Here is a 13,701-nt window from a genome sequence, read left to right as displayed (position 1 = left end):
CTGGAAAACTTGCGTTATAGCCATTTCGCGTAAATCGAATTGCATTGTAGCGGGAGTCGACTGTACAAAACTAATTTATAACAACAGGGTTTTGATGTAACATGAATTTTAAAAGAAGGAATTTAATTTTTGTTCAATGCAGTTAAAAAATGCATGCAGACCCCGAAGTGGTTTTTTGAGGGGGAAAAATAGGAAATAAGGAATTAAAAATTAAAAAAGTAGGAAAAGTAGGAAAAAAATCACTTAAAAAAGGAGGAAAAAATAGGAAGAGATAGGACTACACACACGTCAAGACGACTGACAATCATTAGTATGAAAAAAAGATGTTTGAATTATAAAAAAAAAAAAAAAAAGGAAAACGACCGAAAATGCAGAACTAAAATAAATGTAGGAAATACACCGCCAGCCATTGACTGAGCTGGCGGTGTATTTCATGTATTTCTGCCTTAGCCCTGGCTATAGGGCGGTAACTTACTGAATAAAATAAATGTGTTCTTAAATATGGGACATAAAATTTATAATAAAACAATTCAACTAAATAAATAACGAAATAAGTCAACTAATGGGTTTGTACTATGTTCTGTATTTTTAGCATTACAACATACATTTTTGTTTCAGGCACGTTATTTATGGGGGTCAATTTTTCCCCTCCCTGGCTTTGGAAAATTAATACTTAGCTATACAAGTTTGTGCGGTTTTCATTGTTTTTCAATAAAATTTGCATTCAGTATACATCCTTCGCTAGCCATCTCCGGGGGGGGGGGGGGGGGGGGGGAATCAAAGTGACGGGCCAACTCTAATTTTAATCAAGCAATAAAAACGAATACTGTTTTAATGGTTTGATGATTTTTACCTCCTTCTTGTTCCAAAATTTTTGTCACGAAAAAAAAAAACATCCATGCATGGAAAACAAAACATTTTTATCAAAGACAAATATCACTTACTAATGTTTCTCTGTGCATAAAAGGGAAGGCATGTAGTTTATCTCAATCCTCACCATACAACAAAAATATTCATTCGGAAATTGTTCACGAAATTAAGTGAGGGGGAGCACCTGGCATCAAATTCCTGCATATATCTCTTTCTCCCCCTCCCCTTTGATCAGGCCCACTAAGTACAATAACTTACAGTAGATACGCCGCATCGGTATAATTGCCGCACCCCGGAAAGAGTAAGAGTCTGTCAAAAAAAATTTTAAATGCTCATAAATGTCGCATTGCCATAAACACAGCACATAAAAATGATGAGCAACTCCTCGATATTGATGTTATGTCAGAGTAGAGATACCCATTAAATAGAAAAAAATACATATTAGTTTGTGGCTTGTCCCCAAATTTTAAAAATGTGAAGAAATAAAAACAAAATATCGCATTTAAAATGATTTCCGATTTTTCTCCAAAAATCGGGAACGTTTTGCCCATCCAGGTTTTGCCGTTTTTTTTTTTTTTTTTTTTGCAAATACACTTTTTACAAAGAAAGAAAATAAAATTTTATAAATTTTGTAATCATGTTTACGATTTAGAATGAACAATAATCATTTGCATGTACGAAAAAAGTTAGTTTCCGCAATTATTTTTGAAGTGGTCCGTTTTTGAGAATTTCTGTTAGCTGTCGCTTTTATGTTGTACCAACATCAATAAAATACGTACAGTGTACAAGTTTTCATTTTTTGCTTTCTTATGTTCCTTTTAAGGTTTTACATTGCTTTTCTGTTTAAATAGAGCTCTATTTCCCTTGTAATCATATAATAAATTGGCGAATAGGAAATTCGGTTATTCCCGCATTTTTTGAACCGCCGGCCATTTACTTTAATCAAAGCTTCTAATTGACGGGTAAATGATATATAATTGCATCAGAATGTGCCAGTATCTATTTTTTTTAGTTTCGTTAAAACAGTGGGACTGAAGTCGGGGCGATAAAAAGAAAAGTCGATCATAAACGCCGCAACGGCAAAAAAGTCACTTACGAAAATTTAACTTTTAAACACGCAAACGCCGCCGCCGCGGCGTTCCTTCCAGAAATTAATGTAGTCAGTCAATGAAAAGCTCAGGATCTGCTTGCTTCTTTTGCTTTTTAAAATTGAAACATGTAGAAAATTATCAGTGCTTGATTGTAAAATTAAGAATCAATGCACAATTAGAAGTGCTATACTAAAGAAAGAAAAAGTAGGGAAAAAAAGGAAAAAGTAGGAAAATAAGGAGAGAGCTCTAAAAAGTAGGAAAAAGTAGGAAAAATAGGAACTCTTCGGGGTCTGTGCATGATAATAACTAATAAGTCTTTACTTTGTTTTTCTGAAACTTTTACGCAAAATTGTCTGTCTTTGGCTCAAAAGTTTGGATTCTCCGTATAACATTAACTTTTAAATCTATACTTAATTTTTCTCATCAGTGTTCTAAAAGCAAAAAGATGAATATTATTTTGTTTCCAATGCAATGTAAGAAAATAATATTAGGATTAAACATAAGCTAAATTTGGCAAACAATAAATAAAAAATGTAGTCGAAACAAAATATGAAATAAAATAAATAGAATAATTCTATTTATTTTATTTTATATTTTGTTTTGTTACTGTTGCTCAGATGAACTTTATTGCTACAGAAAAGCTCAGAATTTTTTCCTTACAGAATACGTTTTGTTCTTAGTAAAGAAAAGCGGATAAAGTTTTTTCTTGTTAGCATAACAGTTTTAATTTGAGGTATATAATAATTAAGTTTTATCGTTCATAACAACTCTTATTTTTAAATCAGTGGTTCTTTGTATGTTCTGGTTGCCAGTTTTCGTTTGTATGTTCTATTGAGCCAAAATTTCAGCTATAATAAAATTTGCACCTTATACATGGTTTGGATGTAAAACGGTACACATTCCTTGATTTACATTATTTCAAGGACTCGTATTACACGGTTTTGATATAATACGGAACATGGATTCAATATAACACAGTACACATTTCCATGATTTATGATATGTACATGATTAATTAGGTTAAAAAATAAGTAAAAAAAAACCATTCATAGAAAAGTCTTGTATAACATGGTTTCGATACTACACAAAATGAATTAACCGTTTTATATGAGGGATACACACCTGTATTGCAATTTGAGTATCAAATTTTGAAAATTGCTTGTAATATCATGTGGTTTGATCTTCCGAGGTAATTTTTCCTGACTGGAACTACTACATAGTTAAAATATTACCAAACAGGTGTCACAAAAAACAGTAAATATTTCAATTTCACTTTGCCACACATTCCCTTACTTCAAGTTATTCAATGGAGATATGCAGGGACTAGCGACTAATTGATGATATTAGAGTCTCTTTTATGAAGGTGGAGTCATAGTACCTAACCAATTTAACTGAATAGACATGTAACGATTCATAAATACAGCGAAAATATGTTACAACAAACTTCAAAGGACCTCAAATTTTGTTCATTGTAACAGGAATTTCTTTGCAATAGATTTCAAGCAATGTACTGGAAATTAAATCAGAACTAAAAATGCATTTAGTTGAAATGGATATTATGTTGTATTTGCATTCCTTCGTTCTTTCTAACAGGATTTCACTGTATATGTATAGAGAGAAAGATATAAATCACTCAAATTATCAACAGGCACTTCAGTTACAAATAAAAGAAAGACAACTAGGTAAAAATAACTGCCAGACTTCTTTTCAAAGCTATTTAAACTTTATTTAATTTAATAGTAATAACATTAAATTCAATGTTGTTGTGTTTCTTAACATATATTTACAAAAGTCTCTTTTTTTTTTTTTTTTCAACTTTCCTTGTTACGTGAAAAAGCCATTAAAAGCAAAGATTATGAATAAAACATAGCATGTGATGTGATGTGTAGCAATAAAAATATTTATAGTTCATTCAATTTAAGACATATTTTTCATCTCAGTAACTTATTAAAAGTTTATTTAATTTATGACTACTATCTCATTGATCTACTATCCGACTTTTTTGAAATTGTATGCTTGAAAAAAATGAAAAGTTTTACAGAAAAAGATTAATTTAAAAAGAAGATTGTTACTTAAGCCAAATAGTAAATCATACATTCTTTTAGGATTAACTGCGGCCGGCTGTTATCATACAAAAGATGTGTACACCAAACTCATTATAAAAAATAGGGAGTTGTAACTCGGGGTGGAATGACACGTTCTGAATCTGGTACAGCACTGAATAATTTAGCTTTCCGAGTTTCAACATCTGTGAATGACAGCACAGCAGCTATATTGCCACACCTATAACAGTAATTAGGAGCTGACCATACTGTCACCAACTTATCATCAAACATATATTTGTATCCTGAAAGGAAAAATAATAAATTTGTTTTATTTCATATCAGTCAGTTACAAAGTAACTACAGTTGTGTTGGTACTCACATTATACATCTGTCATGTTTCTCTCTCTATAACAAGAGTTTAAAAAAAAAAAAAATCTCATAAAATTAAATGTGATGCAGATTCAGTGATGCTCCCATCTATTTTTCTGAGGGTATACTCCCAGTAAGCCATTATGTACAATATGTGTATGCAATTTTATATGTAATATGTCATTATATGAAAATTTTTTAAGCTCTGGGTATACGCTATATGTCTAAAAAAATACTTGAGAGTATATGGCGTACATGTAGTATACCCTATGGGAACACCACTATGCAGATTTCATACTCAAAGAAAAGTATTGTTTACCATCAAACAAATGATAAGATGGAACATCTCTTTCCATAAGATAAAGATGCAAAGAGTCCTTAGCTTTGTTTTCTTGTATAATTGGGCCTTTCCACTTAATGTTTTTACCTTGCACAGACATTTTGAACTTTTTAAAATAAACTTTGAATTGAATTTACACAAAATCCAAAACATATGAGTTAATATCATAATTTTGGCATAACCTTACACGAATAGACCAAGTACACATTTTCAAAAACAGAAATCATAATATTTATTTTGCAGCTACAACATTTAACCTGAGTGATAAAAACCTCAATTTGGTAGCCAATATAAATTTCCTCTTTCAAGAAAAAATTTTGAAAAGGAATTTTTGTTAGGATCTATTTTATCACAAAGTATACTTCAGGGTTCTATACTCGATTTGGATGAAAAAATTCTATGATTTTTCCAAGACTTTTTCATGATCTTGTTACATGGTGATAATAGTACTATTTAATATCAAACTTGCCAATTTTTGGAAATGAGCATCAGCAAAACTTCAAAGCGAATGCCACTACCTCATCAAAACACTTGTGATTGAAAGAATATCAGTGTGCACCTAAAAAACTTAACTACTCCTTTTTGTCTTCATCATATACATTTAAGTAAAGTAAAAATACAATGAATGGAATATAACAATGCTTAAATAGATAATATTTTTTTAACTAACCGGCAGAATGATAATGAATGAGACAAAGGTTGAATGAGTCATTACCAAGTTTCAACAAATTTGCTTCAAAAGCTGCCTTTTAGTGTCAACAGTGCATTTAATCATCCACATAACTTGACAGTATTTTGGTTCTTTAAATAAAGCAACAGTTTTTAGTAAATTCATGTTTCTAAACCAGATTTTTTTTTTAAAAATTATTCAGTAGTAAACAAATCTTTGATTTCAAATGTATTTGTTCACTTATTTGCTCATTTTCAAATGCATATAAAGTAATAGGTTCAGAAATTCTAAAACATAATGTTTGATTCTTGTCAATGAACATTAAAGTGGTTCACATGGATTAGTTTTGCAGGCCTTATGTTGGACACTACTGTTCGAAAGTACTGGAATTCCTCTATTTCTGTATTCTATTGCCTGATAAAGATATTAATTTTCAAAAAACTTATACAAATTAAGATAAATTCAGATGAGTTTAATAATAAAGTTTTTACAAGTGATGGACACTAACTCAGATGCAGTTGATTAGCGTTTTTTGAGTGGGTGTGGCAAAATCAAGAACGTGCAAGTTTGCTGCTACTGAACATCAAATATGATGCTGCAAGAGTCCATGAGTGCAAGATCTACGTCATAGTATAAAGGCCCAAAAATTTTCTGCGCAAGGACAAGGCAGAGTAGGTAAGAAAGGTTCGTTATTGCTGAGCAGCGCTGGCTTTGGCAGGAAGCAGGTAACAAAGGTGCGTAAAATTACTGCAAAAAGCTAAACCTCATAGATTTATTCCATGTCATGTGACCTGGTGGTCCCCATCCAACCATCTCTGATTTGGAGACTACATTCTACCAAAGTGCTGACAGACCTTTGAAACTAACCAATGCAAATTTTCAGCTTGAAAAATATAACAAGTGAGGATCTAGGATACCTTAAAAAAAAAGTGGGCTCCAAAATGGCCTCTAAAAAGGGAGGAACCGTGCCAAAAATAACAATTTGTTCACAAAGATGATCCTCCATTTTGGAGCCTTTTTTATTGATCCTAGATCCTTAGGATTTTGGGTCTTGAAAGTTGAAAATTTGTACAGGTGAGTTTCAAAGGCATGTCTGCACCTTGGTAGAATGTCCTCCAAATTAGAGATAGTTGGATGGGGTCACATGACATGGAATGAATCTATGAGGCTTAGTTCAAATCGAAGATGGTCGGGTGTAGACGACGAGGTCACCTTACATGGAATGGCTTGGTTTTTGATGCACCTGTTCTACCTGTTTCCTGCAAAAGCCAGCGCAACTCAGCTAAAATAATAGCCAACCTTTTTTACCTGTTGTGATGTCCTTACGCAGAAAAATTTTGGTCCTTTATACTATGACGTTGGTTTGGCATTCATGGGCTCTTACTCTATAAGAAGTGTTGAAAATAATGATAAGTTCAAAATGAGTAATGTTCAAGCAGTGAAATCACATTGCAAGAAAAGATCAGCAACTGCTACAGAAGTGGATGCCATGAGATTTCAAAATTCAGACTTGTTTCTGGGATCATTCAATTTCTCAGTTTTAATAGCTTTTATGTGCAATACTGTTAAATCACTCAAGATTTCTACTGCGTTTTTAGCTACTGTTATTTTCTCTTGGCCCAGGACATTTTCCCATGACTTAAAATAACTTTCCATGACTTGGAATGAAAATTTCAATTTTCCATGACTTTTCCAGTTCTGAAAAAATTGCTTATTTTTTTCCCATGACTTTTCAGGATTTCCATGGCCCATACAAACCCTGATACTTGTTACGAAAAGTATTCTCATGCATAAGACCTAAATCAAACTTATATACACACAGTGGCCAAAAAATTAGAGACATCCCCGGAGCGAAAGTAAACTAATCCGCCAATGACGTAGAGTGACAGCATGACTGAAAGGTGCGTATATAAGGAACGCTTAGCTTCAGACAAAGTAGTTAGCATGAAACTTTCAAGTGCAATAGGTAAGACAAAAGATTTAAACAAGTTTGAAAGAGGCATGATGGTTGGTGTGAGAAGAGTTAGTGCCAGCATTTCTGAAACGACTATGCTTTTAGGATTTTCACGTGCGACTATATCTTGGGTGTTTTGAAAGTGGCAATTAAGCGCAAAAACTTTTCAGCGGTAAGGACAATTCAGGTCATAAAAGGCTGGTGAACGGTGGAGGTGAAAGGAGAGTGGCACCCATCGTGCACAGCCACTGAAGGGCAACAACACGGCAAATTGCAGCAACATTCAATGCAGGTGCATTACAAAACATATCCCAATGCACAACTCGATGTACGCTACAAAGGATGGGTTTTAGAAGCTGGAGAAATGCACTTGTGTATTTGGTTTCACAGAGGGATTGGAAGCAACTTCTCCTGTGGGCCCAGGAATGCGGAAATTTTTCTCTTGGGAACTGGAAACAGGTAGCTTGGCCTGAGAATCCAATTTCCTGCTCCATCATGCATATGGCAGGATCAGAGCGTGGTGTAAACAGTACGAGTTCATGGGCTCTTCCTGCCAAATGACAACTCTTCAGGCTGGTGGCAGTGCAATTGTGGTGTGGGGAATGCTTTCCTGGTCTACACTGGGCCCTTTGATACCTGAGGACACATCTATGAACAGCACCAAGTACCTCTGCATAGTTGCTGATCACATGCACTCATTTACGGCTATAATGTTCCCTGACAGAGATGGTTGCTTTCAGCAGGATAATGCACCATGCCACCGTGTCCCAATGGTCTTCCAGTAGTTGTAAGAATCTCAGTCGGAATTTTACCTGCCTCCCTGGCCTGCTCAGACCCCACATTTAATTCCTATAGAGCATTTGTGCGACGAAGTCAAAAGATCAGTTCACAACTTGGAAATGTAACCATCCACTCTGACAGAACTGCAAGCTGCAATTATGTCAACATGGGCGACATCCCTCCGCAGCGGTATCAGCAACTTGTTGAGTCCATGTCACGAAGAATAGTGGCTGTTATCAAAGCTAGATGTAGACAAACATGTTATTAGGTGAGTGTCTCTAATTTTTTGGCAACTGAGTGTATACATTACTGAATTGCATTAGGCAAAAGCACTGAGTGCTTAACCTGTAGGCAATAATTGGGAACCTAAAACTAAAAAAAGGGGTTTTGTCTCAAATGTTAGAAGCCAAGTGGCCATTAATAAAAATTCTCCACAATAAATGTCCACTGCATGCAAAATTATTATAAATATCTTACCTTAAAGCCCAAATAAAGATCCAGAAATCATAATCTACAAAGCCAAAATCATCACTCCAGTCACAGAAAATAAAGAGCATCACCAGTAAAAAAATTTATAAAAGAGATCCAAAATCAAAACCAATCGAACCTGTCAGTTCGGTCGTCAAACAAGGTTCAAAATGATACTAGAATACTTGTGATACATGCCATGGTGTTTTAGTTATTTCAATAGAAGAATTACTGGGTTCTCTTTTTTTGTCAACTATAGTAAACCTCCCTTTCTTCCACAATACTTTAAGACTTATAGAGTGTATTGCTTAACTTGAAACTGCTTAACTGTTCAAGCTTATGAAATAGCTGCAAGAAACCATGCCATAGATCGCAGGTATTGTTGTACCGTTTTGAACTAGTTCGATAACCGGACCCGAACATTTTATGGATTTTGGTTTTTAATTTTGGATCTGTTTCATAAATATTTTAGCTGGTGATGGTGATGCTTTTACTGTCTATGACTGGATTGATTTTTGCTTTGTTGATTATGATTCCTGGATCTTCACTCAGACATTAAGGTACGATATTTATAATAGTTTGCATGCAGTGGGCACGTCCTGTGGAGAATTATGGACTTTGGCTTCTGGCCTTTGGATTTGCCTTCTAATAATTGAGATGAAAACCATTTTCTTAGTTTTAGGTTTGCGTTCCTGATTTTTGCCTACAGGTGAAGCATTTGGAGCTTCTGCTCAATGCAATTCTGTCAAGTATATGTTTGGGATTTATTTTATATATATATATATATTTGCATGTATTCCAAAGGTATACTTAGAAGATAGCAAAATATACCTTCATGGACCAGTTGATGTGCTCTGCAGATCAGATTTAAGTTATTCAGGTGCATAAACTGAAATAAAATTGTAAATCTCAAAATAATTGAAACATCAAAGATATAACAAAATTAAAGAAAAAATTGCTTTAACCAGGAAAATCCGATTTTTTTTCACATTAAAAGCGAAAAATATGAAACCACTATTTCAAAAATACATTTGAAGAACAGCTTTCAAATTACAATAATGATAAAAGTTTGAGGCACTTCAAAATAATTTCCTTGTCAAACAATTTAAAAACATTTCCCCCATTCTGTGCTTCATGATTTTTGCAAATAATTTGAGAAATAATTGAAGACCTTGGTACAAGAAGGTGACCGCTGCTTTTGCAGCCAGTACTTTAAAAACTTTCAGAAATCACAAAAATAAAGATTTTAAAAGATCTTGTCTTTATATTTCACATTATGTTAGAATTTGCCTTTGTGATATCAATTTCAATGATATCACAATAATAATAAATATTAATAAACTAGGTGTTATTAATTGTTGTGTATTTTATTAGAGTTGCCCTATTTTTGCTTCAAATACAGGTAATAATCCAAATCAAAATGCATTTTAGATTTGAAATAATATTTGTTTCCAATAAGAAAACAATGCAAGTCTGATAAAAAATACTCTAGTTTCAAAGGAACACATTGAGAAATTGAGCTCATTGATGGACTATATAGCACTTCTATATAGCTACTATATCTACTATATTACAGCTGGTTAACTGAGGAACTATATAGCTCTTTTCCTGAAATGCATGGGTGCATGCAGAATATGTCTGATCTGGCAATTTAGGATAAGGATAAATTTGAGCTATATGGGGAAATTTTGTGGATTCGATTTTAACAAACAAGTCTTCAAGATTGAAAACCTTTCCTGAGAATAAAACAATGTGCTTGCATACTTAGCAACTTTTAAGAAATACATGTAAAGCTTAAGCATTATGGCATTCAAAGAGAATTTCATGGTGTATAAAAAATATAAATACAGTGAAACTTCTATGGGTGACTACTTTTCTGAGGCACCGATTTTTCCCCGTATATACCTAATGTTAAAATACCTTTTTTCTTGTTAACAAAATTGGAAAGAAACCAAAATAAGGGAGTAGATCTATTCTCCTGTGGGTCCAAACTTGCTCCTTTCTCGCCCTCTATGTTTTGAACCTCAAAAATGTGACAAAATGGAGGGCATTGTTTTTCGGATCCTTGGGAAGCTAAGGTGGCACATGCACATCTCTAGGCACATTAAGCATGCGCCCCTGTCATTGAGGGAGGTTCAAAAGGACAGAAGTCCCCTAAAAGGTTGTTTCTAGGAATTTCTTGGTTGTTTAGGGGAGAGGGGGGGGGGCTAGAACAGAGCATTCCTAGTTCAAAAGAGGGGTCAAAATTTATTTTTAGCTCATTTGAATAGCTCAAGAACTGGTATCAGTGAAGTTGCATTCTGCATTTCCTCACCATTCATCGCCAACGTCGAAAAAGCGAGTTTATCTCACGCTCAAGAAACATACAGAAGTCATAAACTCGTATGCAAAAGAAAAATCAGATAGGAAATTAGAGGTTAAAAAATGTTTTTGCCTTTCAGGCACTTAATTAGATTCTGATGAGGAAAATGAAGGTGATGAAAATGCTGTGCGACCAAAGCTGTCAGCACAACAAACTACCATATTTTTTATAGTATTAATTTTTTTCCTAACCTCGATTTAGCATATTTCAAAAAGTTTTGACAGGGGGGGGGTCGGAGTTTCTGAAAATTTCAGTCTTCAGACATTTTACTTGAGTCTACTATCACCTCCCTTTTGAATACTCGCGCCGGGGAGGGGGAGGATATATCGGTCTCCCGGTTGAACATTTCAGAAATCTGGCAAGCCTACATATAAACAAAATTTGTTTTCTTTCTGAAATGTCTCTGGCCCTCACATTCCTTTTTCCAATTTTTCCTTGACCCTCAAAAACTAAGAGTTGGACCATGCTTTCTTCCACCCATCCCCACCTTTAAGTGTTAAGTCTTGGCTGTCACCAAGTGGAAGGTTCTGATTGCTGAGTTTGGACTACATTGGTATAATGGTAACCACATTTGTTGTAAATGGAAAATCCTTTACCTCGTGGGTCACTTTTGAACCAAACAGCCAGCCAGCACCCCTGGGACTAACAGACCAAGTATCGACATCTTCAGGATCTGACCATACTAAATGTTCTCCAAGTTAAGGGAAAAGTTGTGAAATTGAAAGCAAATGTGAAAAGCAATAATTAAGGCATGCATAAAACAATCAGACTTTATGTACTATAAACACAACACTAACACAGGGAATTAAGCTTAACCAAAATATAGTCCAAAAATCACTAGAAATACAGTAACATTCTTTATTTAAAAATATTAGGATTATGCCTGGCTCGATCAAACATCTTGCACTGGTTTTTAAATTTTTGAAAACTTAAGAGTTAAAAAACTTAACTTTCAAGCAATAGTATGATTAAAAGATGTGCTGTTATGTATAATATAAACAAAACAACATTGGCAGCAATGATTTACATTTGGATGCTTTGGTTGCCAAATCGATTAACAGAGCTTAATCAGTGATTAGAATGTGAATTGATATTAAACTTTTGGTTCAGGCAGAAAACGTAACACAAGGGTCCATTCACTCCTATGGATAACACTAGCTTCTTCACCACTTTTCTCGACTTTTTGTTTTATGGAGTTAATCGATTTGGAAAGTGAAGCATCCATTTAACATTTTGTAGAATACTTTTTCTATTAATTTTCCAACTTTTTTGAAAAACAATGCACACTTCTGATAGCAATATTCTTAAAAAGATTGTTGTATATATCTCTAAAGAAGAGTAATATGATTTGTTTCTCCATTTCAAAAAAAAATTCTTTCAATATTACAAAAGATGAATTCCAAACAGAGTTCAAAATTACTCAGACACAAAAGTTATACAGTTAGATCTCTTTTAATGACTCTCAAGGGATCAGGAAAAATTGTCATTAAGTAGAATTCGTCCTTAAATAGAATGCTTCTAAAACTAGTGGAGCATCCAGGACCGTGAAAAGTCATCTACAAATAGAGAAAGTCGTTAAATAGAGCGTGGTTAAGCAGAAAGCCGACTGTACTTTAAATTCTACACCCAAAACGGATGTAGGCACATGAAATGTAAATACAAAATGCGAAAAAACTCTCGGAGAAACAAAACATAATCCTTTAAATTCTTTTTTAAGACAAAATATAAATTGGTATATGGGCGGGAATACATTTTTCTTTTTATATTCATCTTAAGTAAGGTTACTAAAAAAAATGGATAAATTATGATGATTGATAAAAATATACTTAGCAATAGCAGTTGAATGGTCTGGTGGTTAGAATCACTGTCTTAAACACAGAGAAAAGGCTGGACTCTATCCTTGGCATGGGAAGAATCTGCCTCCTTTACTGTGCTACCAGGGAACTACACAAATAGTATAATGATGGAAAAAATTGAAATAGGTAGATATCAAAAGAGCATATTGAGAGTCCTCATGCAAGAACGATTATCAAAATATAAGGTATAAAAGTATGCTGATTTTTTTTAAAAAGAGCAAAATTTAGAGACTTGGCAAGAAACTGTAGGTATCATGTGATTTCACTCTATGAGACAGGACTGCATGAGACATGACATGCATAACACTTCTGCAAAGCATGTAAAAGTTTTTTCTTTATTCACCAAAATTTGCAAAAAAAATGGCAACTTCTCTTAAAATTTTTGCAGGATTTGAAAGTTCATATTTCGATAACGGGGAGCAAAGGAGAAAATTTATGCATCTAAAAACATGTTTTACTATGCTCTTTTGATTGCTTCTTAAGATTTTTACTTTCTTCTATATCTAATACATAGAAGAAAGTATTGGATTCATGAAAATTTTTGAATTTTGAATTTTAACGGATTTGAATGTTTTGAGGTGTGCTGAGTCCATTTCGACCATTTTTGGAACATGTCTGTCTGTGTGTCCGTGTGCTTGTTACATATGTGTGACCAGTTTTTTGTGGCCGCTCTACAGCAAAAACTGCCACATGAAATCGAACAAAATTTGGTACACATATGTTCCCCTATGTGAACTTGTGCCCATTCGCTTTTAGCGTGGATTCCTCCAAGGGGGGTGGAGCAATGGGACGTTTCTTGAGTTATGCGTGCCTGCTATTCCCCAAGAAGTAACTGGTGGAATCAAACAAAATTTGGTTCATATGTTGCCCCTAACAGGACCAGGTGCTGATTCAAT

General features: G+C 34.0%; 1 protein-coding gene across 1 annotated transcript in view; it reads right to left on the bottom strand.

The window, feature by feature from the left end:
• Window positions 1–3,679: 3,679 nt before the first annotated feature.
• The window catches only part of LOC129225186 (serine/threonine-protein phosphatase 6 catalytic subunit), a 33,972-nt gene continuing 23,950 nt past the window's right edge, over window positions 3,680–13,701 (bottom strand). Inside the window, exons 8-10 of the mRNA XM_054859752.1 lie at window positions 11,546–11,637; window positions 9,419–9,476; window positions 3,680–4,308 (exon numbers count right to left, since the gene is read on the bottom strand). Coding sequence (XP_054715727.1) covers window positions 4,118–4,308; window positions 9,419–9,476; window positions 11,546–11,637 — 341 coding nt within the window. The 3' untranslated portion in view covers window positions 3,680–4,117. The remainder of the gene's footprint in view (window positions 4,309–9,418; window positions 9,477–11,545; window positions 11,638–13,701) is intronic.

This window comes from Uloborus diversus, chromosome 6 (assembly GCF_026930045.1).
Source record: "Uloborus diversus isolate 005 chromosome 6, Udiv.v.3.1, whole genome shotgun sequence".
Taxonomy (NCBI): Eukaryota; Metazoa; Arthropoda; class Arachnida; order Araneae; family Uloboridae; genus Uloborus; species Uloborus diversus.
This window is presented reverse-complemented; position numbering and strand designations above follow the sequence as displayed.